Source organism: Cetorhinus maximus, chromosome X, assembly GCF_964194155.1.
Source record: "Cetorhinus maximus chromosome X, sCetMax3.hap1.1, whole genome shotgun sequence".
Lineage (NCBI taxonomy): Eukaryota > Metazoa > Chordata > Chondrichthyes > Lamniformes > Cetorhinidae > Cetorhinus > Cetorhinus maximus.
In genome coordinates this window covers 2,157,520-2,184,887 of record NC_135917.1, presented here as the reverse complement: position 1 = coordinate 2,184,887, position 27,368 = coordinate 2,157,520, and the positions used below count along the sequence as shown (strand labels likewise).

Below are 27,368 nucleotides of genomic sequence, written 5' to 3'. Positions count from 1 at the left end.
GAAACTCACCAAAGCTCCGTAGGCAGCACCTTCCAAACCCATGAAAGCTACCATCTAGAAGGACAAATGCAGCAGAAATGAGAACACCACCACCTGGAAGTTCTCCTCCCAGCCACTCACCATCCTGACTTGGAAATACATCGCCGTTCCTTCACTGTCGCTGGATCAAAAATCCTGGAACTCCCTCCCTAACAGCACTGTGGGTGTGCCTACACGGGGACTGCAGCGGTTCAAGAAGGCAACTCACCACCGCCTTCTCAAGGGCAATTAGGGATGGGCAATAAATGCTGGCCCAGCCAGCGATGCCTACATTCCGTAAATGAATTTTTAAAAAAGATGAATAGCAAATAAACATGTTTTCTTTAAATTTTGCCCTTTACAATTTTTTCCCTTTCCTCCTCCTTCAAATAAAAATAACATTGGTGAATCAATATAGCATAGAAAATGCACCAGGAAGTAAGGCTGAATTTAATTTGGGGAGCAGATAGTTTGAAAAAGGCTATTTGCTTGCTTCTGGTCAGATCTCTTGTTGGGTTGCAGCTTTGTAACTGAGTGCAGGTGTCCATTCTGTTTGCAATTTCATCTCGTGTATGTCTCTTCAGTACATTATGTTGACAACATACTTCATATATTGGGATTTTGTCTGTTTATGTTGCTTCCACCAGAGTATTTTTGAATCCCTGTGTATAATTACTAGGTTTGCAGCTTTTTTTTCTATTCCAGTCGTTTCTGTTGTTTTAACAACTAGTCGCTTTAAACACCACGCAAATAATGCAGCTAAACGAGGCTATTGTGACATTCTCTCCTTTTGTCTTAATGTTTATCGTGTACGCTTTCTGTTGTAGTTTGGCATCAGCACGAGTGACCTTGTAATAAGTGCTGGCAATGGGAACGAACAAAAAGAAAATGTGCCACCAGTACCCTTCACCAGCACCTCTCCCCATGCAGAACTGCAGAAGGTGCGTAAGCAGACTTTAGTTGAAATTGTTTTTTATTCATTCAAGGGATGTGGCCGTCACGGGATGGGCAATAAATGCTGGCCAATTTTTTAAAGAGTCAACCACATTGCTGTGGGTCTGGAGTCGTATGTCAGTCGGCCAGACCGGATAAGGGTGGCAGATTTCCTTCCCTAAAGGAAGGACATTAGTGAACTAGATGGGTTTTTAACAACAATCAACAATGGTTTCATGGTCATCATTAGACTTTTAATTCCAGATTTTTATTGAATTCAAATTCCCATCTGCCGTGGTGGAATTCGAACCCAGAGCCTGGGTCTCTGGATTACCAGTCTTGTGACAATAGCACTATGCCACCACCTCCTGATGTTGATCATAGGGAGACCATAAATATACATTTGGATTTTTTTTTAAACTTTACTGGAGACCTAGTCAAGAATCCACCAGTTTGGCTTTATTTTAGTGTGAGTGGAGATTGACTCTTCCTTTTGGGGAACAAATGTGCAACCTTGCCTTTCTAAAATAAAGCCCCTGCTTCTGATTCAAGCACTAACATTGTGATTGAGAAATTGCTGGTGTGAGGGAGGATTGAATTAACTCCTTTGGAAGTGTTGTGGTTGTGGATTGTTTCCCTTTATGGAAGAAAGAAAATGCATTGTCTATCTGCTGCTTTTATAACAACTGCCCTCTTCTGGTCAGCCTAACTTCTGCAGTATTAACTTCAACTGGTAATTTACCACTCTCAAACTGTATTTTTGAGTTGGGATATTCACTGGATATTCACTGTGTTGCAAGCGTCTTGTCCCAATTGGCAACACTTGAAAATAGATTATCTGGTCACTGTCACATTGCTGTGTGTAAATTGGCTGCTGCATTTCCTGCAACAATGACTACACTTCAAAAGTACTTCATTGGCTATAAAGCACTTTGGGGCATCCTGAGGCCATTAAAGGTGCTACATCAATTCCTTTCTTGGTAACTTTGCAAGCCTCTTATGGGACAAGGAATAAGGGCTCCAGATAATGTGCCTTTTCCATCTGAAACCCAGAGCCCAAACACATGGGATCACCTCTCCACATTTATTTGAAATCTGCCTGCTCTCTAGTTCATTGGTAAATCTGTGGCCTGCAACAGGGCAATTAGGGATGAGCAATAAATGTTGGCTCTATCAGCAATGCTCTCATCCCACAAATAAATAATAAAATATATTATGTTTTTAAACTGGAGTCCCTGATTCCTGGGGATGTTATGAAGGAATCCCTGAGACTGCAAATCAACTTTCCCTGGCTTCTTGGCCTATTATTTTGATTGCAATATGTTAACTGGTCAGCTGGTTTACATTATGGAGTGCAGCCAATATAGAAAGAATTGAGCATCTGTAGCCAGCTGCACTCTGGTATAAAATGTCTATTAAGCAGTTACTTTCCAATGCATCTTGGGTGTGCATATTTGCACCAAATCCCAGTGCATCATTCTTGCCAAAGCGACATCAGTTTTGCAACAGGAACCCTCCATAATGAATGGTTCAATCGCATCGTAGTTAAGACTTTAAATTATTCCTTCCTGGTGTGCTAATTGCATGCAGCTGAGAGATGATCTGTGCAGTCAGATCATTGTTGACTGGAACCAGATAATCTTTGTGCTTTTGTTTGGAAGAATTAGCAAGAATCGAGTCATTACATGATTCAGCTCCTATTTGCTATTGTACGCAGCTGTATTTCAAAGAACCCAGTTTAACAGAACCACATCAAGACCTTCCAAGCCCCAGGAGCTTCAAATGTGCAATTTGGCTCAGTCGGGTTTAGTTTCATCCTTTATTTTAATGTAAAGACAGCATCTTATTGGGTCACCTTTTCATGAAACTGCTATTCCAAGCATCTGTTGTGGAGTTGAGTTGTAGTTTGAATCTCCCTGTATTGAGATGAGAATCATTCTAACCTGATAGCTTCAAATCTCTTATCAATATCCCCAGACATGTTGGGCTTCATTCATGACTCATCTTACTTTAAAACAGTTTCAAACTACCCTGCTTTGAAAAATAACCACAGTTCCACATATTTAAATATGTTTCCAGTCTTGTACCAGTCATTTTTGAATGTAGCTCTCGACTTTTCTGTTCTCATGTTTTCTGAACATTCACAAATTCATTGATCCGGCAAGGCCATGGGTCATGAGAGGCTATTGTTCAGATTGGAAAACTGCCAAAGTATCAGATTTATGAATCATTTTAGGTCTTTACAAGTGTGAGTGTGGCTTCCCCCTCCCCCCACTCCCCCATCCCATCATCTTTTGGGGACAGATGTTAGTGACTAGTGCCAGAGCTCAAACTTCACCAGAGCTCAAACTTCACCAGAGCAGCCAATAAACTCTTGCACAAAAAAAACTTTAAATGCTGTTTTATTATCAGTATTCATGACCGTATTGGTGAATGCAGCTTGTTGAGTATAATTGTTCTTTTTCCAGGGGTCTGTGATCGAGACTGCTCCAAACTCTTGGAAAAGCTCTGCTTATGAAAAACAAGTAGATGGTCAAGGTGAGCCTATTTATTCTGAATGTACGCCACATGCATTTCCTCCATTCGCCTTCCCAGCTATGAGGGCAAACATCATAATTGCACTAACACCAATCACTTGCAGATGGACAAGAGGGTCCATGTGGCTCTTAATTTAGCTTTCTCTTCAGTGGGAAAAGTGCCTGGTATCCATTTTGTCATCTCCAAAGCAGCATTATTGAAGATGATGTGTCGAGATGTCCAGGTGTAAATCCACTTCCAGCCAGTGGAGGTTTCAATGCTGTGTTTGCACTTCAAACAGAAAATCAAACCAGCATTGATCCTCTTAATATCAGCACTAACAACTAAAAACACTGACCTGAAATAAGAGCCTGTAGATTGTTTGGCTTTAATTCATGCTTTTAATCTTTTAAAATGAACAGTTTCTGTGGAAAATGAAGAGGGGACACTAAAGCTTTCAGCTCAGGGTATAAAGCAACAAAGATCAACCACGGAAATACAAAGTAGTCCAACCAAATCTTTTAAGGTAAATATCTCTCTCCCATCTCGTCAATCATTGACTTGTTTGGTAACTCGTGTGTGATGCTCAACTTTACAAAGCTTGTGGATTGGCAGAAATAAAAGTGCATTTTTCTTTTTTGATGTTTTTGATCATTTTGTCCAGTTATCCTCTCCTGAAAGTGCTGACCCAGACTTTTATAAGTCTGGACACCAGCAGTGCTCCCATAGCTCACTCACAAGTGGCCATTCTACTTTTGTGAGCCTGTATGAGTGGCAGCCAAGGGGGCTGGGCGGGTGTGGAAAGAGAAAACAGTCCCAACTGAGTCCAGGCCTGATTTCTGGCATTGCTATGCCCTCTTTCAAAAATGGATATGATCAAGAATGGGAACCCTACCTCTGATTATCTTTTTCCCTTTCCCTTCTCTTATCTCACCTGCCCCCATCTTCGAAGTTCAGGGGTGCTGAAACTACTTGTAGCACCAGGATAAGCTAGTTTTGCAATGACCTGGGGTTAAACCTGGGAACATCCCACTCTGTGTCATCACTTTTATGGCCTTTTATGTGTTTACGTTCAAGGAGACCGGTGTCTGAGAGATCTTCCAGCATTTATGCTACTAAATCTCTTATCCCGCTGCCAGAACTAGAGAAGACGTTTTGGGTCTCCCAAGCTTATCACCAGGATAAGGGAGCCGCAATAAACAATGTAAACGGCCTGACTCCTGGACACTGCTTTTCCACAATCTAAACAGCCCAAGCATGAAAGCAGCTTGTATCTATCCACACAGCAGGTGGCTAGCATTGTAGATCCTTTCTCAGGCAGCGAGTGCTATGGTTACAAGATATGATGAGCTCATTGTTGCATCTGTGGCTCCAGCTGATCTACAAGGAAGTGGAATTAGTTGTGTCCTAGAGAAGATCCAAACAGATATTGAGTATCCTTTAGAGGATTGACTAACTTCATTTACACAAAGTAGGCTACTTAAAGGGGAAATTCAGTACCAGAATATGTAACCAAAATTTGGAGAGCTCTGCCAATGTTTTGTATTTATAAATATTCAGTATATTTTCAGCTTTTTTTAAAAAGCCTAGTACTTGAAATGTGCAGAATCATTTTTTGGAGAAGTTAAATTTGAAAATTTGGCTTTCAATAATCAAGAGTAAGAAACATTTGAAGAATTGTCTAATCCCTGGAACAAAGACTGCTTCAATGTGATTAAACATAGTAGTATAACCTTTATGTGACATTGTGTTACTGTTTGGTATATTGCTGTTTAATCCTATTTCTTTGCCTATTTTTCAGCTTCTACTTCCTGTTCCTGAAGTATCCCTTTTCTCTCTCTGCATTCCTCTGTCTCCGATATGAGGTTCTGTTTGCTCTTTTTAAAAAAAAAAATTAATTCATGACTCCTTACACTTGTTTACATGAACAAAAATACTTGATCTAAAGTGATGTTGTCTGACCACAATTCATTCTTAAAATATGTAAATTAATCTGAGCAGTATTAACTAAAATCTTGTATTTTCTGATTGAGTTCAATGAGTCTGTGTTACTATTGGGAAGGGAGAGGAAGATTGTGCTGTCAGTTTGTGCAAGTCTTGCATTTATATCAAGAAGTTCCAAAGTCCCAGTGGCATGTGGGCGACTCAGTGCAAGGTGTCTACCAGTGCTGCTCTTTTTAAGGGTTGAAGGTCGTGCAAGAGCTACATTTTGTCAGTTTTCTACTGACCCTTTTGCCTATTTTCTCCCACCTCCCCCCTCTATTTTCAGCCGCTCCCTCCAAATGACCAGTTGAGGTCATAAATTTTAATGCAAGATTGATATTTTTCAAGTTGACAGATTTAAATCATTAATATTATACATTGATGACCAGTGGCTTGGCAACAGGTGCCAATGCTGAAAACAACCCATAATGACACCTTGGTAGCTTCATGTGCGGCACTTGTGAGAGAGCCTGCTTCTCAAGGATTGGCCTCTTCAACCATCAGCAAAGGTGTGCCACATGAAGACACTCCATCTGAAACGGATTTGTTTCCATGCCCATCATCTTTCCCTAGATGGAAAGATGCTGGATTGGAGCTCTACTTTAGACCTTGAAAGGGCATCACTTCTTATCCCAATTATTCACTGGCTACCAAAGTGTTTTTTTAAGTTTGCCTTGTTTCTTCCCACTCCCCATGCTGTTAATTTGAGTTCCTGAACAATAGTTGCTGATATTGGGGAAAATGTTTGGAGAAAACATTGAAAACTTAAGTCTAAACTGAATTCACAAACAACTGAAGTGACTCAATTTGCAGGAATACTTGCCTCAAGTCGTTGACTTTCTCCAGCCCAGTTTTCTCGCCATGATTGTTTTGAATAAAAATCTGTTTGAATATATGCATTAGTGTTGGTTAATCCTAATTCTGGAAATGTTTTGTCACATTCAAGAATGTGTCTTGCTGTCAGTGCAACTTTCATTAAATGACTAATGAGCCCATTCCCTTTTTTTTTGGACTCCCAGAAATTTCAGCTTCCAGCCAGAGAGCTGTGTGTCACCTGCCAAAAGACTGTCTATCCAATGGAGCGTCTTGTTGCAAACCAACAGGTGTTTCACACCGCCTGTTTCCGCTGCAGCCACTGCAACACTAAACTGAGGTGAGGATTCTGGTTCCAGGTGACTTTGGGGTTTGCCTTATTCTTAGCTCCAAATTGTTTCATCTAGCTAACCTTTTTTAGCTTAATTTTGGACATGGAGCGACTAAACTTCGTATTTAGAGGTTTCCTGAGAATTCTCTTTCCCTGCAAACTGCCCCCTGCCCACAGTAGCTTATTTAGTAAAAGCAGCATGTAAATGCTCATACAGATGTGGTGGCCCAGTCTGTGGTTGATCCTCAGCAGGTAGTAAGAACCTTGCAACTGACCTGCAGGGTTCCTACTCTTGACAAATCAGTAACTGATGGGAAGTGTAGCTTTGCATGCACTAAGGGCTTGATTTGCCTCTGCTGTGATGCGCCACCTGCTCCCTGCCCCCACGTAATTGAATAGTCCCTGACAGTCATTGTCCAGACTCTCTTGATGCATTTCTTTTGGTAGACATCTGTCAATACTGTTGTCATCTTGTGATGGCATCCAATGGACAAACAGGCCAGTATAACTACTTCATAGGATAAGAATAAATCCACTGACAGGATGGTACACTGTACGAATGTGTGCATTGTAAATGACCAGTTGAAGCCTTCTGGTGCAAGTTTTAGACTTCTAAAGTCTGAACATTTGTAATTTCTTTTGCACAGCATTGGGAATTTTGCTTCACTACATGGGAACGTATACTGCAAGCCACATTTCAGCCAGCTCTTCAAATCCAAAGGTAATTACGATGAGGGATTTGGTCACAAGCCACACAAGGAGCTTTGGATGGCCAAAAATGAGAGTGACACTGCAGAGAACAAGAGTGAAGTTGCCATGGATAAATCTGAGGCCAAAACTGAGAACTCTGGAATAGATGAGTTTTCCATACTTAAAGTAGGTGTTTTGGCTGCCAGCATGGAGGCCATGGTTACCAGTTCTTCGCCAGAAAAGGTGGAGAAACCTGTAGAAACAAGAAAATTAAAAATAGCTTGGCCTCCACCTACTGAAACAGGTAGTAAAGGAATCAATTCTACTGAAGAGAACCTTAGAGTTAATAAACCAAAATGGCCTCCAGCAGATGATTTCCAACAGATGACCAAGAGAAACTCAGAATTCACTGGTACCTCAAGACTGAGACGAAGTGCTTCTCTGAAAGAGCGATGTAGACCGTTTACCATTGCTGCCCCTCTGACACCTATAGCCATAAAAGAGCCGGGAAGAAATCCGCCTGCTAAAAATACAGTACAGAATGTGATGATCAGTAAAGAAAAGGAAGCCAAAAGAGAGACCGATGAGCTGAAGAATAAAGACCAGCCAAGTCTAAAAAATGACGACAAGCAACTCATGACTACTGAGCTCAAGGGCAAAAAAGAAGATTCAGTGACTGAAGAGGTTGTTGAAGTCAAAAGCAACGATGGACAGCTGCTTCCGGATAAGGCTATAGAGGAGCTTCACCACAACAAAGAGGAGACCAGAGAACCCGAATTCCTTGAGTGTAAGGAGCAGGAATCCAAACAAAAGCCAGTTAAGTTGCAAACTTCTGGGGACACACTTACATCAAATGAGCAAATTCCAGAGAATGAGAGAAAATTGGAAGATGTTGGTTTTTGGGATGGGGATGAAAATGAAGTGGAGGAAAATGAGGACGTGGAGGAAACTGAGGAACTGTCAGTTGAAGAACAAATCAAGAGAAATAGATGTTATGAAGATGAGGATTAAATACTGTGGGTGATTTACAAGATATTTTAATTGGTGACTGACTTTGTGGTTCATAGATGTTAGCATCAGCTCAGAACTTCCTGTTGTAAAGTGGTTTATTCTAAGTGCCTACATTGGTGTGAACTTTATTTTGAAAAGAAAAAATCGGTTGATTATATTTGGAGTAAGGAGAGATGATTGCTACTTAGTTTTTTTAAATTGCTTAATGTACACCATGTACATGAGTGCCTAAAATAGCACTAGCTTATACTTTGAAATCCTACCCACTCCACTGGTCATACCAGACAACCACCCAAAAAGCTAGACTTTGTCAAGATCTAAGTGCTGCCAAGCAATTTTAAAACATGGGTATAGAATTGTGGAATCTGGTGAAGTGCTCGTGTGTGGACATGGGTTCTTATCTGATGCCATTCTTGAACATCATTCACGACCTGGGCCGGGGCGATTGGATTTCAAAGCTGTGCAAAGAACTTTCTAAAGGTTATAACTGAAGTCCATTCCACATTGTGTTCACTTCACTCCTATAATGCCCCCTCCTCATAGTAAATGTTTCTCATAGGATATATTGAACTTATCAAAAATTAATTAAAGCATTTAAGAACCAGAGTGTGTTCCAGTACACCCTGATTACCAATAGTGGTGGAGCAGTAAAGGATATTTTAAGTTGAAGGTTGCCAGGCATCCTTTACCTGGTTGCCATGTACTTGCCTACATGTGAACCCTAAAATGAAAGTTTATTGGAGGCTGTGCTGTATTTGGTTCTGTGTATTTTAAAAATTGAGCCCATTTATTAATGACCTGCTGGATTGAGCACATTCAGCAGGCATGATGGGGTGGTCCCTCCATTGCAATAGCTGAGTGACAGAATGATCCAGACTTCAAACACTTTCTGTAATCTGTCTGCTTTAACAACAGACTTTCCAATTTTGTAGCTCCAAAGATGATCCTTAAAAATCAAAGGGAAAATTTGATGGGTCCACCCTACTTGGCTGCTCTGTAATCTTGTCATATTAAACATGGCACGTTTGTTTTTAGAATTGCGTAACTGATTCCAGTAAGATGAAAATGGAAGCATTAGAATAACACCACTTTAATAGCAACGTTGTGGGCTGTAAACCTGACTTTAGTCTTCAAACATTGTAAATTCCTAAATCTGGCTTTATTCCCCACCCTTCAATCCTGTTTTAGAATTTCTTGTGTAATGCAGTATGATTTTATATGTAAAATTGTTTTTGCATATTGACAGCACATACGTGGGGGACAAGATGCTGCTGAAAATATTAAGTGATTTGATTTTATCATAGCTGTTTTAGATGGAATGTGAAGAATTGGGTAATAAGTTTATGCTAGTTTCTGAAGTAATGCAATTTTAATCTTCTGACATTCCAATACTCAAAAACACTGCGCGATATTGTAATGTGTTTTCTTCGTAGTGTTGGATATACCACTACAGCCTTCTGGCACCTGATTTGGTTTAAGGTGATTTTAAGTGGCACTGGTAAAGCCAGTCTTTTTATCACATTACACTTGATATTTAAATGATGTTTCTCACTCTTACTGCAGGTAAATAGTTACTGTGGACCTGTAATGGCTTTAACGTCGTTCAACATCTCCAACCCCCCCCCCCCCCCTGCTGCCATGACTCCCATTCATTTGGAATAAAGAATGCACCAAAGCAAAACTTGTCTGTGCCTTTTCCCCTCCCCCTATCATGGTAAGTTGATGGCACTGAAATAGGAATACTTTTCCTGTTTTTGAGTGCCGAGTCTCCATGTTGAGACAATCAGATGCCAAGTGGATCTCCATCTATTTCAACAATATGTGTTATCTCTAAATAACACATTTTACTTCGTTTTTCTGCATTTTGACACCAGCCAGCCTCAACAGGCTGTTTATCAGTTCAGTGTTAAATTGGGGGCTGTTTTCTGTTGTGGCTCCAGGTCTTGGCCATCAGTAACTGAAACTACTCAAAACTCCTCTGTAAAACTCCTGCAGCCAGAAGATGAGGTAAGATTTTCATCCCAATAATCCAGGCTGGAATCCAACCCAAGTCCCAGAAATGCATGGATAGAGCCTTGGCCTGCTGCACTCCTAGTTCTCTTGTCCATTGATTTTTGTGCAAAGAAACTAAGAGCAGCTTAGAAACATTCAAAGTAATCAAATGTAGAGAAGTTAATTATGTAGTGAAAAGAATTACTTGATCAATGCTGTAGACTTTCTTTTCAAACTCTATTTTACAATTGTGTATTGTCTATGTCGTGATTTCTGTTTAGCATGTAATGAATAATAAACTCTTTAGTATAAAGATTATTGCACAAATGTCTTTTATTTTCTATTTTGCATCCAGTGACACTGAACTGAGATAAATAAGTTTGAGCATGGTACATTGCAAACCTTCCAACATGTTTATCCTGGCAATTTACTTTGACCCCAGAATCAACAGAGCACACATCACACCATCATACTTATCCCACAGGAATCCAGTTTAATGCTCATATTAAGAAGATGCTCGTCACTACTTTAATTAGTGTACAAACTTTGAAAATGGTAGGTTTTTTTTAAAGAAAAACAGTAATGCTTGAGTGCTCTAAAGATAACCATTAGGCATTTGTAGATCCTGCACCGTTCAGTTTTTTTGGGTCTATACAAACCTTTTTAAAGGGAGAGATGCTTTATTGATAGCCGGTTTGATTGTGTGCCATGCAGGTCTGTGCCCACCATTCACTACAGGGGATATGGAAAGCACGTGCCAAACAAATTTGCAGAGCTGTGGGGAAAGAGCAAGAGTGGGATGAATTGGATAGCTCTTTCAAAGATTTGGCACTGAAACATTAGACCAATTGGCTTCCTCCTATGCTGTATGATTTTGACACATTTTACAGTTGGTGACTTTTGCTTGGGCATGGTTGCTAGTGGTCCTGTGGTACCTTGTTTAGGTGGCCATCTGTTGTAAATGTATGGGCATCACATCTTGGTGCCCTTTACTCAACTGACTAAGCACACCTTACAGCGGAGCCATTGTTAGTGAGCAGGAGTGTTCTCTTTTTCTCCTTCCCCACCACCCCCCTCCAAAAAAAAATCCCACAGATCATTTGACTACATGACCAACTTGATGTGCAATAAAACCAGAAAATATGAATAAACCAGAGGCTGGATTGTGACAAGGGCAAATCCGCCCCTCCTGTTTAGTGTCAAGGATAATTTTTTAAAATTATGATTTATGCAGTTGATGTGATTCAGATGCCTGTCTTCCATGAGTGCAGCTCTTGTATAATGAGTACCAGATCATTATTTCTTCAAGTCACTATTGACTATTTTGTACCAGAGTCAGCTCAATAAAAAGTGAGCACAACTGATGTAATAGTTCAACTTAGCTTGCTTTTTGTTGTACAAGAATCTTTTTTCTCCTCTGTACTTTCATTGTGGTGCCCTCACTTTTACACTTGCAACAAATCTTGATAGAGGAAGGAATCCTTTTATTTAAAAGGTAGAGTGGAGAATAAACCTGTTTCTCCTGAAATGGGTGCACTAATGCAGGCTGCTGCATGTTTTGAATGTGTATTATTCATTATGATCATGTAAAGTTGCATTGAGTCTCTACAAACTGATTTTATTTTGGAACGTTAAAGCAGACTGAAAGCTAGGCATATTTCTCTCACTTGTAGTCCCTTGGCTTCCCATTGAAGTGAGGCCCCATGCTGCATGCAAAAAAAATCCATGCACTGCTCTCTGGTTATGGAATTTCTATTTTACCAAGTAAATATCAAGTTGTAACAGTGCAGCACAGTTGGAAATTCTAGAGCAGGATAGTATTTGAATTGGTAAGACGTTTTCCTAGGTATAGCACACTGCATATGCTCGAAAGTGTAGAGCTCAGACAATGGTCTGCATCTGCAGCTCCCTACATTATGAACAGATCATCAGCCATGTAACTGGTGTTTTTCCATAATGGAAAGAATGAAAATGTCATCTTTTATAAAGAAGTGCACAATATTACCATCTATTGAATTTCAACCCATTTCTGGTCCTGTGGTTAACATTACACTCTTAAATAAATATATTGCAGAAAGTTTATACTGCAGTAAATAGCACAGATACATGTGGCTGTGTTTGATCAAGCTACTGCAAGAACTATTATGCATCAAACCATAACCACAGTTGATAATTGGGTGGTAGTGGTGGGTGGGGAGCTGTAAAATGTGTTGAACTGATTTTGAAAATGCCTTGCCCCACTCTTTTGTGTCTTTAAATGGAATAATTGTTTACAGATGCTGCCTGCCCATACGTTCTATAAAATGTCTCCTATAGTGCAATAATGCAATTTAACTAAGCTGCCCTAAAGCAGGTCACCTGTGACCATGTCTTGTGGTCCACCTCAGATCCATAGCTTCCTATTACTCTCGTTTTTAATCACTTGGATAAATAATCACTGGTGAATTGGTCACTAGATGTAAGAAAATGGCCCAGAGGGGTTTTGCCAGTTCTTGTACAAGAAACTTCTTTCACTCCCCCTATAGGAATGGAATGTATGGTGAATTTGTTAGCTATGTTATCGGTGTTTCTCAAAAGTATGTGGAAAAATATTTTTTCCCCTTTTCTTACTCCTTTCCTGTTTGGAGTTTATCATTCCTTCTTAAAATTTGCAAGATGCCAAGCTTAGCTCATCTTTGATCATCTGAAATCAGTTCAAATTTTATTAAATTACATGAGCCAAACCAAACTGAATTACTGGGTGCAGCAATTGTACTTGTCAGTCATCACAGATGAAGTCAGCAAAGAGATGCATTAACTAACATTACTTTATTTAACATTTATAGCACATCTAATCATCACAAGCTTAAGAGAGTTACATTAACAGCTTCACCCTAAACTAATCGACCATGGAGTCTTGATCCAGTGTTTCATCACAGTCTCAGCTAGGCTTTGCTTAATGACAGTATTGTGGAACTATATTTGAAGCCGAAGAGTGCAGTATTGCTTTGCAAAGTTACGTTTCATGTTAAATATGTCACTGATTTTTCAGCACTTGGCTATTCCTCTGAAATAGGAACATAAATCATATGTTCTCTTCCTTTTTAATCATTCCTTCACAGCACCTTCCAAACCCATGACCTCTACCATCTAGAAGGACAAGGGCAGCAGTTGCATGGGAACACCACCACCTGCAAGTTCCCCTCCAAGCCACACACCATCCTGGCTTGGAACTATATCGCCATTCCTTCACTGTCGCTGGGTCAAAATCCTGCAACTCCCTTCCTGACAGCACTGTGGGTGTAACTACACCACATGGACACCACCTTCTCGAGGGCAATTGGGGATGGGCAATAAATGCTGGCCTAGCCAGCAAAGCCTGCATCCTGTGAACACATTTTTAAAAAAAATATGGATATTGTACGTTGCTCTGGGATAGTGTCTCTCTGGAATGCTTTTGGTGAGTCACCACCTGTGGTAGTTTGTTGCTTTTCTTCAGCTGTCATTGTCTTATCCTAGCTTAAGTAACCTTGCATGTATGTTGTCTTTCTCTATACTGTTTGCTGTCTCTGGGTTCAGAGACTTACAGCTATTAACTACGTTTTGATGGACTTTACAAATTTCACTTGAGGTTAATTAAACTCTTAACCATTCTTAATGTTCCAACTTTTACTCAAATCTTTTTTTGCAGAGCTACTTAGTGATTTAAAACTTTAATATTCTATTTCTAGAACTCCTCCAAACATTAAACTTTCTGAATCTTCCAAATCCTCTTCTGCACCTCTCCTCTCAATTTAGAGATGTGGAAATCATGGTTTTTCATGTTATGAAACATTAGTATCCAATAAAGAGATCAACTCTCATCACATAGATCCTTTGAGGTGTCCTGTCAAACTGATTCAGTTGTCATTTAATTTGATGGAGGTCAGGTGCTGCATTTAGTTCTTGGTCTCAGTTGGCGTTCAGGGCACTGAGTCTTTGACCCCAATACTTCCAAGGCTCTTCCTGCTCGTTGGTCCTTTATTTGTTACAAGACCTTTTTTGTTCATTCTCAGCAGATTCATTCACAACCTTTGTTGTTTCGTTTAGACCCAGCTAGAGCAGAAATCCTCTCCATTGACCTTCTGGTAATGTCTGGATTAAGTTGGTTTTTCTAGAACTTCAGGACTAATCATTTGTTTTGCTGACTGTCTGTAGCATGTTATAGAATGGTTAGCTTTCCTACACTTTTTTTGAAGCAGTGGTTGTTGTCTGCTCGCCTCCTTTGAGCACAAACACTCCCTGATGTCACTTGTTGCTGGGTATCCAAATTACAGCCTGCAAGCCCTTGGCAATCAACATAGCTCAGGCAAATCTATTCTATTTGCGCTTGTATTTCTTAACTTGTTGATTTCATGGGCCTGGAGGTTTGACGAGGGCTGTTGACACTGTTGACCTATTGGAGGCTAAATCCTTCTTTAGGAGAATCTTAGCACGAATTTCATCAATGGCGCTATTTTGTATTGATCGATAGAAAATACCAAGCAGAAAGCATGAATGAGCTTGCATTTACATAGCGCGTTATGCGTCCTCAATGTCCCAAAGTGCTTTACAACCAATGGATTACTTTTTGAAGCAGGTGTCACTGTTACGTAGACAAATGCAGCAGCCAATTTGTGCATAGTAAGGCTCCACAAACGACAAATAGTAAGTAGCTGAATAATGCATCATTGGTGTTGATTAGAGAGGGGAAGGGTGGCCAGAACCCTGGGGTAATTCCTTGCTCTTCCTCAAATAGAGTTTTACATCATCCAAGCAGGTAAATGGATGCTCAGTTTAGCATAATATCCACAAGGTGGCATCTCCAGCAATGCCCTCAGTAGTGCTCTGAAATGGTGACCCAACGTGTTCAAGTTGGTAGTGGAGCTTAAACCCATGACCTCAGGCATGAATACAATTGACTGAGCTAAACCGATGCTTGCAACACACAAATGATGAATAAGGTAACCAATTAAAGGTGAGATTTTGAATACTTAACTCTAATTGTGAGAATAGCCCAAACATGAGGTTGGTACATATCTATATTAAACAGTCCCAGGTCTCCATTGCGAACTAGTCCACATTGTGCACTGCTGAGAGAATACTTGACCAGAAACACTTGTTTTCATTAAGTGAAAATGCAATTAATTAGTGCAGAGACTCTGAACAATTGGATTGTGGTGACTTTACTTGGTGTTACTCAGGTGATAACATGGAATGTAGGAGAGGGAGCAAACAAAAGATCATAAACCATTTCTCAACTCTACCAGTTGACCAAAGCTCTTTCTATGGCACAAAGTGCTGGTTGTTGTACAGTTGCCTTTTGAAGCATAAAGCTGAGATATTGTTTGGTGCTTTCTTTAAGATACATCCATTTCAAATGTCACTTTTTACACACAAATGAAAAATATTTATATATCCTCCCCATCCTCCCCTAAATGAAGTTTTCTGCTGTCTTGGTATAATTTAAGGTTGCCATTTATTGGGCTGCTTTCTCAAAATTTGCTATTGGGACTGCAATGAGATTGCTGTTTATAGATGCTCCTTAATATCCTATGTACAGGTCCAGTGCGATCAGATTAAGACTAAAGTCAAGGGTTGGAGTGTAAACCTTACTGTAATAGAGATCCATTCGTGTAGTAGAAAATGTAACACTTTGGGTTTTGTGATATTTTACTATCACGGCTTCAACACTTAATGCTAGCATAGGCATTATGCACTTGTTTACCATGATCATGTAGATGCCAATCATATCAAAGCTTCTTTCTCTCTGTCCCCCCTCAATGATCTGAGTAACAGGTTGAAATTCCTTTAGGCTTGTTTTCAGGCCTGAAATGTGCTGTGCAAATGCCAACTGGGAGGCCTAGTTGGACCTTGGCTCTCATTAATGATATTTGCTTCCACAGGAAAATGAATACCTGACAGCATCCTGGAGCTAAATCTCAAGGGTCGTGGGGTAGCAATGAAAGTGGAGGCAATCGGGTATTGTACAGCCAGGACAGCCCTCCTGGCTCCACAGCAACAATTTTGAAAAAAATGCACTCTTCAAGTATTCCACTACTGAAGAATCCTGAGCAGTGCAGGCCTGGTGCCGTCTCCACTCATCCCTGTTTTCTTTCGGCAAGTGGACCCAAAACCAGCATTGGGCCCTTGACATATGTGGACGACGGGCACAACGCCTGATTTAGGTGGTTTTGTTTTAAAGGTGCACATCTGTCATTTGTGGAGTTGATTTGTGGCCAATGGATCTTGGTTACATAGTTCCACAACTACTAGTTAACAATTGTATAACGTTTTGATGTGTAGTGCATCTTTAGTAAACTTTTTTGCCATTTCTTCATGATCACATTTTTATGAAGATGGAGTGTGCCCTTTTCAGGCGCGCTCACTCCCAACAGGGATTGCAGGATAGCGATCGGGCCAGAAGCCCACCTTAAATCAGTTTAAACCACCCTGGGTTTAGCAGTGGTTGCCTGGTTATTTTCTGGAACAAAACACAGTAAAAGTTCCATTTAAAACAGCATTTCTCTTTAAACACACATCTGGCTACAGCAAGTGGGATCAGTTGTCTTGTTGAGTTATTGCAGACACAATGGGCTGAATGTTCGCCCTTCTGTGCTATAAATGTCTGCTTCTATGTTCAAATGTGCTTGTGTAGATTGTCCTATCACAGGAGCATGATCAGTCAAAGATGCAATACTGAAACAAAGGGAGAGATATTAGAAGGGGTAACCAAACTCTTGGTCAGAGGAGGGTCTTATCAGAAGAGAGTGATGTGGCGGCCCTACCATAGTTTGCTTTTCCAATCCCAGCTCTCCTAGCTTTAGCATCCCGGCCAATTCAGGAATTGATGCTAGGACTGAAGTGTGCAAGTTTTTAATTATGGATATACCAGTTTGTTTCACCTAAAAGGTGGTCTCCACAAGGTAGCTAGGGCTGTCACTCCTACACGGCTGTTTCAGTGTTGCTTTTACACATGATCTGCAATCCTCACCTTTTAAGTACTTCTATGTTGGAGGAGAACACCTGCTTGGAACAGGTCCTGGACTGATCTGCTTGTATCCAAATTTAACCATTGCTCTCTGCCATAGTCTGTGGTTTAGGTTTGAAGAACAGATCAGTCCAGGATCTGGACTGTAACAGCAGTAGATGCATGTGGCAGTAAGTGTTTGTGAAATGGAAGACCAAATATATAATTGACAAATCACAACTGCCTATGTCACTGCCATAGTAAGAGCTTTTACATTAGTGCAACAAGCTGGTTGCTGGAACGTTTTACAATGTCTAAGAACAAAAATCATTTGCAAAATGGTGGAATCCTTTCACAATTCCCCACATTCACATCAAGGACATTTAAATAAAATATTAGTCACAATTTTTGCAGTCTTCCATGAGGATACAGTATATCCAGTAATCATGGGATGTAAACAACAGCAGTATTAATACATTGAAACCCGTATACTAATAAGTCCTTACAATGCTTCGTATACATCTAGTACCAAGTACATCCTTCATGGAAAGCAGTAATACAAGGCACTTTCCTCAACCGTGCACTTAATGGTTACTGAACAGAACTTGGTTTCCCTTCTATGCTTTTGAGATCCCAAAATCATGCATCTAGGGTTGCCATATTTTGCCAAAATAATACCGGTTGTGTGTGGGATTGGGGCTTGAGTTTGAAGTTTGCTATGCTGCTGAAGAATTATCCATCTCAAATGCTAATTTCCTCCAATTGTTTCCACATCATGACACAGCAATATATGCAGGAAATTGATCTTTTAATTCCTTTTAGGTGCTTGATGGCTGGCATGGACACGATGGGCCAAAAGGCCTGTTTCTGTGCTGCATAATTCTATGACTCTGATTTTGCACCCAAGTTTCCTGATGATCTTTTAATATCAGCGGTAGCCCAATTGGTTAATGCTGATTTTAAAACAATGCTCATCAAAAAATCTGGGCTTGCTGGTATCAAATTTATATCTTAATCTCTGGATACCTGGCTCAAAACTGGACAAATGGCAACCCTACAGCAAACCATTTCATCATATTCTCTGTGTATGAAGGAACTGTCCCAGTTCCAGAATACCGGGTATTTCACAGCTGTGTTTAGAATAAAGTGTGAAGCACACCCTCTTTGCCCACTTTAAAATGAATGCCAGCAATACCTGGCATACTGTGCCACTTGATATGCTATGGCCAATTCTGTATCCCAGTTTATGAACTTGCAGAAAACATAATGCTGAGAAAAGAATAGGACACTATTGAGCAAACCTATATAATTAAACTGTCCTCCCCTTGTGTCTCCACAACCCTCCCTCAAAAAATGTGCTTTTGGATTGATGTACTGTTTCTTCCCCTCATCCACCCCTGTTCTCTTATGAACCCATCCACCTGTTTACACAGGAGTTCTTGTATTTCTCTGCAGTGGGTCCAGTGATTGTTTTTTTATCTCTCTCTGATCCAACTGTATGCGCACGAGTCAGACTGAACCAGGCAAACTGCAAGTAAAACTGCCTGGTTGGGGGTAAGGTTCTATTAGTTTCAGTAGGAGTAAAGGACCAAGTGTGTATTTGTAATTCAGTTCCTCTATTTGGGCAGGTTGGCAAGTCTCTGCAGTCCCACTTGAGCATGATAATGTACGTATTGTGGCAATGTACAGTGTTTCTGATTCATTCTAAGTGCTTTCCTCAAGAAAGCATGCTCTTTAGCATATGGATGTTAGGTATAGGGTGGGAAGGAAAAAGAAGAGAGAGGGGCTAACCGCATACAGTATTAATCTCTGCCCAAATTCTTTAATCATCATTGCTCCTCTCAAACTGTTTCAGCTGCAAACTCAGATAAAAGCAAAATACTGCGGATGCTGGAAATCTGAAACAAAAAAACAGCTGGGAAAAACTCAGTAGGTCTGACAGCATCTGTGGAGAGGAATACAGTTAACGTTTCGAGTCCGTATGACTCTTCATCAGAACTAAGGAAATATAAAAATGTGGTGAAATATAAGCTGGTTGAGGGGGGTGGGACAGATAGAGCTGGGTAGAGGACCAGTGATAGATGGAGGCAAAGAAGATATTGCCAAAGATGCCATGGACAAAGGGGTGTTGATATTATCTAAGGAATGTACTAATGGTGACATTAAGGATAGAAAGCAGGACAAGCAAGTGACAGATGGCCCTAGTGGGGGTCGGGTGGGGTGGGGGGAAGGGATCGAAATGGGCTAAAAGGTGGAGATAAAACGATAGATCGAAATTAGATCTATCGTTTTATCTCCACCTTTTAGCCCATTTCCATCCCTTCCCCCCACCCGACCCGACCCCCACTAGGGCCATCTGTCACTTGCTTGTCCTGCTTTCTATCCTTAATGTCACCATTAGCACATTCCTTAGATAATATCAACACCCCTTTGTCCATGGCATCTTTGGCAATCTCCTCTTTGCCTCCACCTATCACTGGCCCTCTATCCAGCTCTACCTGTCCCACCCCCCTCAACCAGCTTATATTTCATCACATTTCTATATTTCCTTAGTTCTGATGAAGAGTCATACGGACTCGAAACGTTAACTGTATTCCCCTCCACAGATGCTGTCAGACCTGCTGAGTTTTTCCAGCTGTTTTTGTTTCAGCTAACTCAGCACAGGCCAGGAATCAATCCTGGATCGTTCTTGGTTTCTGTTTCCGGGTACCACACTGGGCTGTTATCCTACTGAGAATGTCTTAGAGACATTCATTGACAATGGGATTGAATATAAAACCCATCTGTGAGTGGTCATTATCTGCAGGCCACATACTTGACCCTTGCAGATAACTCCATACTAAGATATAATAAGAGCTTTTGTTCATTTTCCAGCCTAGCTGATATCATTAATGTGGTTAGTTAGACCAGTTTTAACTGGTGACTTGGTTGTTTTGCAGTTTTACTTCAGAATGAGGTTACTACAAATTCTATGAAGTACTTTGGAACAGGAGAAGTCCCATTTACTAATCACATTTCTACAATTATGTTGATCTTTACAGCTTCTAGGTTTAATTTCATAAAAATAATTTCAGTCTATATTTCCTGAAATTTCCAGGCCCATGGTCCACATCAATCTTTGGTTTTGGGAGGGGATCTGCTCAGTTCTGCCACTCAAATGTGTAATACCCATTTCTTGCCCCTGAAGTGTACAATGGAGCTGAGCTGGAGTCAAACCTACAACCTCTTGACTTCAACCTGTTCTGTAATTGGACCCTGACACTTGCAGCAAAAAGCAGGGGGGTGGATCTTCATTCACAAATTGTCTATTTCATCATCTTGATGGATCACTGCATCACACTATTTTAAAAAAAGAGAATTTTGATGCAGGGATCCTTTGATTTGCATGACTAAAGTTACATTCAGCAAGTCTTGCTTCCATGTAATGAGGAGGTCCAAGGAGACTTAAATATCTCTTATCAAGGTGTACTACTTCCCCAGAGGAAGTATATCATTAAGTGCAGAATAAGTACTCTAGGCATGGACTGTGCAAATTCAAGTCTAATTCAGAGAGGTGCTATACCCATAGTTCCATGCTTTGGTGAACATATCACTACTAGCATATGGGTGTGGCTGGACAAAAGCCAAGACATAAGTGTTCCAGGAACCCCGTGACATTGCAATCTGTATGTGCTTTACTTCAGAAATACCGCATTCCTTGAATACAATAATTCTGGAATAGGTCTTTCATTTATCTGCCCTCCAGGGTTTTTGCCTCTGTGTTTCCTTACCCTTCCATCCCCTGCCCCATTTTGTTAAAAAATATAAATCATATCTGCATGTTAATAACACTTTAAACAGCTGAGAGAAACATTCTGCCCCACAACCATCATCTTATCACTCCTTGACTGACTGTTGAGATGCACAGGAAGGACTCCTCTCATTCATCAAGCCAGGGGTGCTGAAACACATTCTCTGAGGCAAGCTTGTGCAGAAGTGCGATGAATTAGATTCCAAGCCAAGCAGTGAGAAATGCTGAGTGCTTTTCTAGATTTAAAAAAAATTTCCTTTGTTTAACTCACTGAGCCACTAAAAAGATCAGTGGGGAGAGCTAAAGGAGAACAAACATCCTTAAATCCAGACAGGTCCCACACACAACTAAGGCCAATTAGAGTACTAAAGAGCCACATTTCAGATTTCAAACTACATCATAGACATAATGATGAGTTTTCATATTCCTCTTTTGTCCAGTTCATTTAACAGCAAGACTGGACTACATAAACTGAGTTCATACTGTGGATTCTTTTGATGAGCCCAAACCAGGTTACTCTTAAACCCTTATGACATTGTAACAGGTGCTCTAAGTTTGGTTTTGCAGAGAAAATCCTGTAGACAAGATGTTTAAGGTGACTTAAGAGGTCTCCTAAGTAGCCTGTTTTGTTGTAATAAGTTACTGATGGGGCTCCAACCATAGGGTTTATCTGAAAGAACTCTCTGATAACAATTCTTCCAAGCCCAGTTCACTGCTGCGGCAACTAATGTTTACTGTTCATCTATGTGCAAGAGACTAGCCATTTCTAACTAGGAGCTCTTTAATCTTCCTATGTCACTAACTCAATTTCCCCCTTTTTTAATTGGTGACTAAAAGTTCCTATGACATGAGAATGACTGGCTGTACTCAACTGTCTTATTGTTGTAAATGTAATACAGCCTTATGCCCAGTGGTGCTGCAGCATATGTATATCTACCCTTGAGGAAAATTCAGTACAATTAACACTTTTTATATGCCAATACTTAACAGGACTAGAGGAAAAGTAAAGATGAGACTAATCCTGCAAATTAAATGGCAAATAATCTAAATTAAATTGACTAAGTGCATTCATGTTTTGAGACCTTACTCTTGTTTCTTACCTTCAAACATTGACCTAGGCTGCAAGGGAGAGGGAGATAAAATGGCTTTTTTTATAATTCTAGAATTGAATTAAGACACTTTGTTCTATTCAAGGAGGCACAAACCCATTGTACATGGTTAAGATATTGGAGCTGATTCTAGGGCTGGGTAATTTGACAATCTTTTGAAAATCCTTTGTTGAATACTGAACTATTACTACTACAGTATTGATAATATGCAGAGGACTAGAAGCATAATAATTAAACAGCATGTATAAAGTGCTCTTGGGGAGGGGCAGGGGAGGTTCAGGTCGTGTTGATAGAGAGTCCCAGAATTCTTTGGTACCAGTTGCTGAGGCGAATCGTCATCTTACGCTGAGTTGTGCAAATCCAATGAGTTTGGTTTCATCAGGGCTGCAGCCCTCACAGCCAGAGACCTGTGAGGAGAACGAGGGGGAAACAGTGAGCTTCCAGCTGGCATTCCTTTCAATCATTTAGTTTTACATCTTGATTGGTCAGCAGATGCCAAATGGAGGTACGGGGCTAAAGACACAGCACCGTTACATGATTTCTCACTTGCAGCTACCGGTTCAGATACTGACGTTGCGCGTATCTTAGAGTATAGCCTAGAGGCAGGATCTGCATGTGGTGAAGCAATGGGCATGAGTGGCTTGCAGCCAGAGCAGAGGGTATGGATAGCTCAAGTACCAGTTCACCAGATGTTGAGGGCACACCTGTGTTCCACAGCAAAGGATGCTGGTGAGCAATGTGATGGTGTAGCCTACAGAAGAAAGTCGATGGGTTTGCAAAACAAAATGCTTGGTGCATTGGGAAGCCTGCCAGAAAGCCAATGATCAATGTCCAGGAGCATAGAGGAAGCACAGAAGTTTGCGCAGAACTTGAAACCCATCATTTCCTCCATAGAAATGGCAGCCAACTTTACTCAGATACTTGTGGAGCCAACAATGATGCAGCATCTGATGGTCTATGTTACAACTTCCACTGCAGTACCAGCAGTCACCCAAGTCCTACAGGGGAGGCTCAGACTGCTACCATAATGGTTGTGGATTAGTGTGCAAAGGGGATTGTAGGGTGTCACATCAAACCCGCAATCTCTTCCAGTAGTGATTCCATAGAGCATGAACCTACTGTGCTGCCTCCAGAAGACAGCATTCTGTCTGCCACTCTGCCAGTGCCTTTGTTGCCTGCCAGCCAGCCCAGACTGCTGCCATCCATACCAAAATGGTGCAATCCACAGTCAGCCTTCTAGGCCCAAATCTCCTGAGGGCATCCTGCAAAGCCACCTGTAGTCTCCCCCACCAGTCATGCTTAAAACCACTGGAGTAGCACTGTTAGGAACATTAGAACAGGTAAAGGCAGAGAAAAACACTAAGGGAATACACAAGGTGATTAGTTGACTTGTGTGTGCAATATACCATGATTTCATTTATAAATTTGGTTTAGAATGTTTATTTTGTTTTTATTTTTGTATTGTGGTCAAGCAGACACTGATATTCAGTGACAGAAGTAAGACCAGGTGTGGGTGGATGTGGAATTGGCATTGTATTTACTGATATTACATTTATAGCATCCTTCACTGGCAGTCCAGGCAGAAAGGGGATGTCTAGGTTGCTTCCTCCTTTCCTCTTCCTGCTCATGATCTGGATAATCCTCATGCTCCATAGCTGCTCGCCATAGATCTGGTCTGCATGCAGCAGACTCCCACAAATCTTGACACCTGCTCTGCCAAGTAGCATAGAGCTTCCTAGCCATCCAGGCAGCCTAAAAATTGTTTCAGCATGCCAATGGTTTGCTCTATCGTACTTTGTGTAGCAGCATAGCTTTCAATGTATGCATAGGTTGTGCACTGGAGTCATCAGCCATGTGATTAGTGGCTAGCCATTATCGGCCAGTAACCAACTTTTGGTTTGCTGTGGTGGTTCAAATGTAGCTAATATAGCAGACTACTGTCAAGATATTGGTGTTGACCTGCCTGATTCTCTGTCTATGGTCACACACCAGCTGGATGTTGAAGACCTATCTGTTCTGGTATAGGGCAGATGTGCATGCAGTCTACAGCACCTTGCACTGCAGAAAAGTCTGCACACCTAGCAAAGCCGCGTGTTTACTCTGCCCGAAATGTATTTGGCTTTCATTGAATAAGAACCTCAGTGACCTCCCTCATTCAACAGTGGATGGCAAACTACGAGATGTTGCAAATATCTCCAGCTCTAGCATTGAGGGAGCCAGTGTAAAAGTGCATCGCCACGTACACCTTCACAGCTACTGGCAATGTAGTCCGGCTCTGAAGTTGTATTTGTTGCTACAGCAGGTAGCAGATTTCAGTCAGGATGTCTTTACTGAAGCACAGACATCTCATATGTTGTTCCTCTTCCTCCTCTTCCAGCAGCTTGTCCTGATCCGTGTGGCCTCTGTTAATTCTCCAAGTCATGTTCTGTTCCAAGGGGAATGCCTACTAGTATAGCCATGTATGGTAGCAACTGATTTGCGCAGAAGCCTTGAAATCAGCAAAAACATCTTCAGCGCCTGCCCCAACATTCCCTGAAGACTTTCACATGTTGAAGCAATTATAGAAAGCACCAAACATTTGCAGAGTCATAGCAACAACCAGAAGAAAATCAACCAGCAACTAACCTCTAAGAAGTTGATGTTCCCTTTAAATAGTGCTAGTGGAAGGGTCCTTCCTGCTACTGATGCATGTTTAGCTGTGCGAGGTTGTTAGTTGGAGCATTGAGCTCCAAAATGGCATTGCTGGCGTTAAATCAGTGTTGTACACTAACTGACATCGTAATCTGCCTGCTCGGCATACTTCTGGCAGCCATTCACTGCATGCGCGCAAGTACCCTCGCTAACGTGGCACCTGGTGCAATTTGCCCCACCAGTTTGCGTGTGCACCATAGACACCATTTTAGAGCACTAAGGCCACTTAAGCCCTCCAAGAAACATTCAGTTCCGCCCAAAAAAAAGGCGCCAACAAGCTCCATTTGTTGGCAATATGGTTTTCCAAGAAGTGTTTCATTACTCTTTAGGAGCATATAATTGGTGATTGAATTCAGTTCTATTCTGACTGACAGATCCAATCTCCATACCATTTACTCCAGGTTCTCACCAGTTTCAGATTACTGGCTTGGCATGAATGATCACTCTTGAACCACGTGTTATACTGAGGGAAGAGCAGGGTTCAGAATCATTGATGACCAACTTCATTCAAACCACATCATTTCAGAACTATTTTTACTTTCACTTAAACTAAGATCAAACCATTTGCAAAAGACTTTAAGCCGAGGATATTTTGCGATCTTGGGAAGCTGATGAGGCCCATACAGAATTTTGATTACACTGAAGAGTTTGAGTTTAAAAGTAAACAAACCAGTAAAATGAGGTGGTAGCACTCCCATTGATGGCTTAGAACATTAGTAATAGGAACAGGAGTAGGTCATATGGCCCCCTCGAGCCTGTTCTGCCAGACAATAAGATCATGGGTCTTCTACTTGGTCTTCGTAACCCTGGATTTTCTTAGTCCACAAACCTATCAACTTCAGCCTTGAATATACATAATGACAGAGTCTCCACATTAGCGGTTAAAGGCATCAGGTAGTGTGATGGATCTAGTCATCTAGACCAGGAAGGACCAAGGTTTAAGAACATAAATAGTAGGAGCAGGAGTAGGCCATCTGGTCCCTCAAGCCTGCGCCACCATTCAGTAAGGTCACAGGCTGATCCGATTGGGGCCTCAACTCTACTTGCCTGCCTGTTCCCTATTACCCATGGCTCCCCTGTAGTTCAAAAATCTGTCTAACTCATACTTGAATATATTTAATGACTCAGCCTCCACTGCTCTCTGGAAAGAGAATTTCAAACACTAACAATCCTCAGAAGAAATTCCTCCTCACCTCGGTCTTAAACGGGAGATCCCTTATTCTGAAACTGTGCCCTCTACTTCTAGATTCCCCCACGAGGGGAAACATCCTCTTGGCATCTACCCTGTCAAGTCTCTGTACCTCAGTGACTTGTAGTCTCTCTCCATTTAAATAATAATCTGCTTTTCTATTCTTCCTACCAAAGTGGATAACTTCACATTTTCCCGCATTGTACTCTATCTGCCAAATTTTTGCTCACCCACTTAACCTATCTATATCCCTTTACAGATTCTGTGTCGTCCTCCTCACAACTTGCTTTCCTATCTTTGTATCATCAGCAAATTTGGATACGATATACTTAGTCCCTTCATCCAAGTCATTGATATAGATTGTAAATAATTGAGGCCCCATCCCACTAGCTACAGTCTGCCAACCTGAAAATGACCCATTTATTGCAACTCTGTTTTCTGTTACTTAGCCAATCCTCAGTCTATGTTAATACATTACCCCTAATACCATGAGCTCTTGTGCAGTAACCTTTCATGTGGCACCTTATCAAATGCCTTTTGGAAATCCAAATACACTACACAGACTGGTTCCCCGTTATCCACCCTGCTTGTTACGTCCCTAACGGACTAATACATTTTTAAAACACTTTCACTTTCATAAAACTATAGCGAGAATGGATGTTTTTTAAAAATATTTTGGGGGAATATTGTGTTATTCTGTGAATGTGTGTGTGTGTGTGTGTGTGTGTGTGTGTGTGTGTATAAATGATTTAATTAAACTGGGGAAAGGTTACTAGAGACAGGTTGTCTGGGAGGTAAGACATGAAAGGATAGAGGCGTTAGGTGTGCATTTGTACTAAGATATTGTGGTGAGTTTGAGGTACAAGTAAATAGGTTGGATCTAACATTTGCATTTTTAGATAAGTTGAGAGTTCATTTGAATATCAAAGGGAAGTCAGAGGTATCAAGAAACATTTTTGCACCTTACAGGAGTTCCATGGGTAAACAGAAAAGGGTATATTACATTTTATTGACCCGAAAGCAGAGACAAAATAGAAACATGAAAGATATTATTTGAACAGATTTAAGTTTTCAAAGAGGTGTGAGAACAATGGAACTGGAGATAAAAAGGGGGAAAGGTATTTGAGAGTTACTGTGGAGAGCTTAGGGGTTGGCTGTTGGCTTTTGGCTATGTGAGGAAGATCTCCTGGAAGCTGCTCTAGGCTGGGAGAAGATGCAGTTTGAATCATCCATCTGGTCAAGCCAGAAAAGTCTTGGGCTGCAAAAAGCTGTCTTGTTCTGAAGTCTTGAATTTCCATAGCAGAGTGGAAGTGTGTTTAAGAGGTCACGTGGTA

General features: G+C 41.0%; 2 protein-coding genes across 4 annotated transcripts in view; one reads left to right on the top strand and one right to left on the bottom strand.

Annotated features, from left to right (window-relative positions):
• lima1a (LIM domain and actin binding 1a) overlaps positions 1-10,601 on the top strand; it is a 124,675-nt gene extending 114,074 nt beyond the window's left edge. For all 3 annotated transcript variants that reach the window (XM_078534619.1, XM_078534617.1, XM_078534618.1), the window contains 5 exons: positions 846-959; positions 3,420-3,489; positions 3,891-3,994; positions 6,471-6,604; positions 7,243-10,601. In XM_078534619.1, coding sequence (XP_078390745.1) covers positions 846-959; positions 3,420-3,489; positions 3,891-3,994; positions 6,471-6,604; positions 7,243-8,296 — 1,476 coding nt within the window. In that variant the 3' untranslated portion in view covers positions 8,297-10,601. The remainder of the gene's footprint in view (positions 1-845; positions 960-3,419; positions 3,490-3,890; positions 3,995-6,470; positions 6,605-7,242) is intronic.
• Positions 10,602-19,819: 9,218 nt separating this feature from the next.
• The window catches only part of LOC144672704 (STE20/SPS1-related proline-alanine-rich protein kinase-like), a 51,141-nt gene continuing 43,592 nt past the window's right edge, over positions 19,820-27,368 (bottom strand). The window contains exon 17 of the mRNA XM_078534631.1: positions 19,820-22,561. Within this exon, the coding sequence (XP_078390757.1) occupies positions 22,490-22,561 (72 nt within the window). The 3' untranslated portion in view covers positions 19,820-22,489. The remainder of the gene's footprint in view (positions 22,562-27,368) is intronic.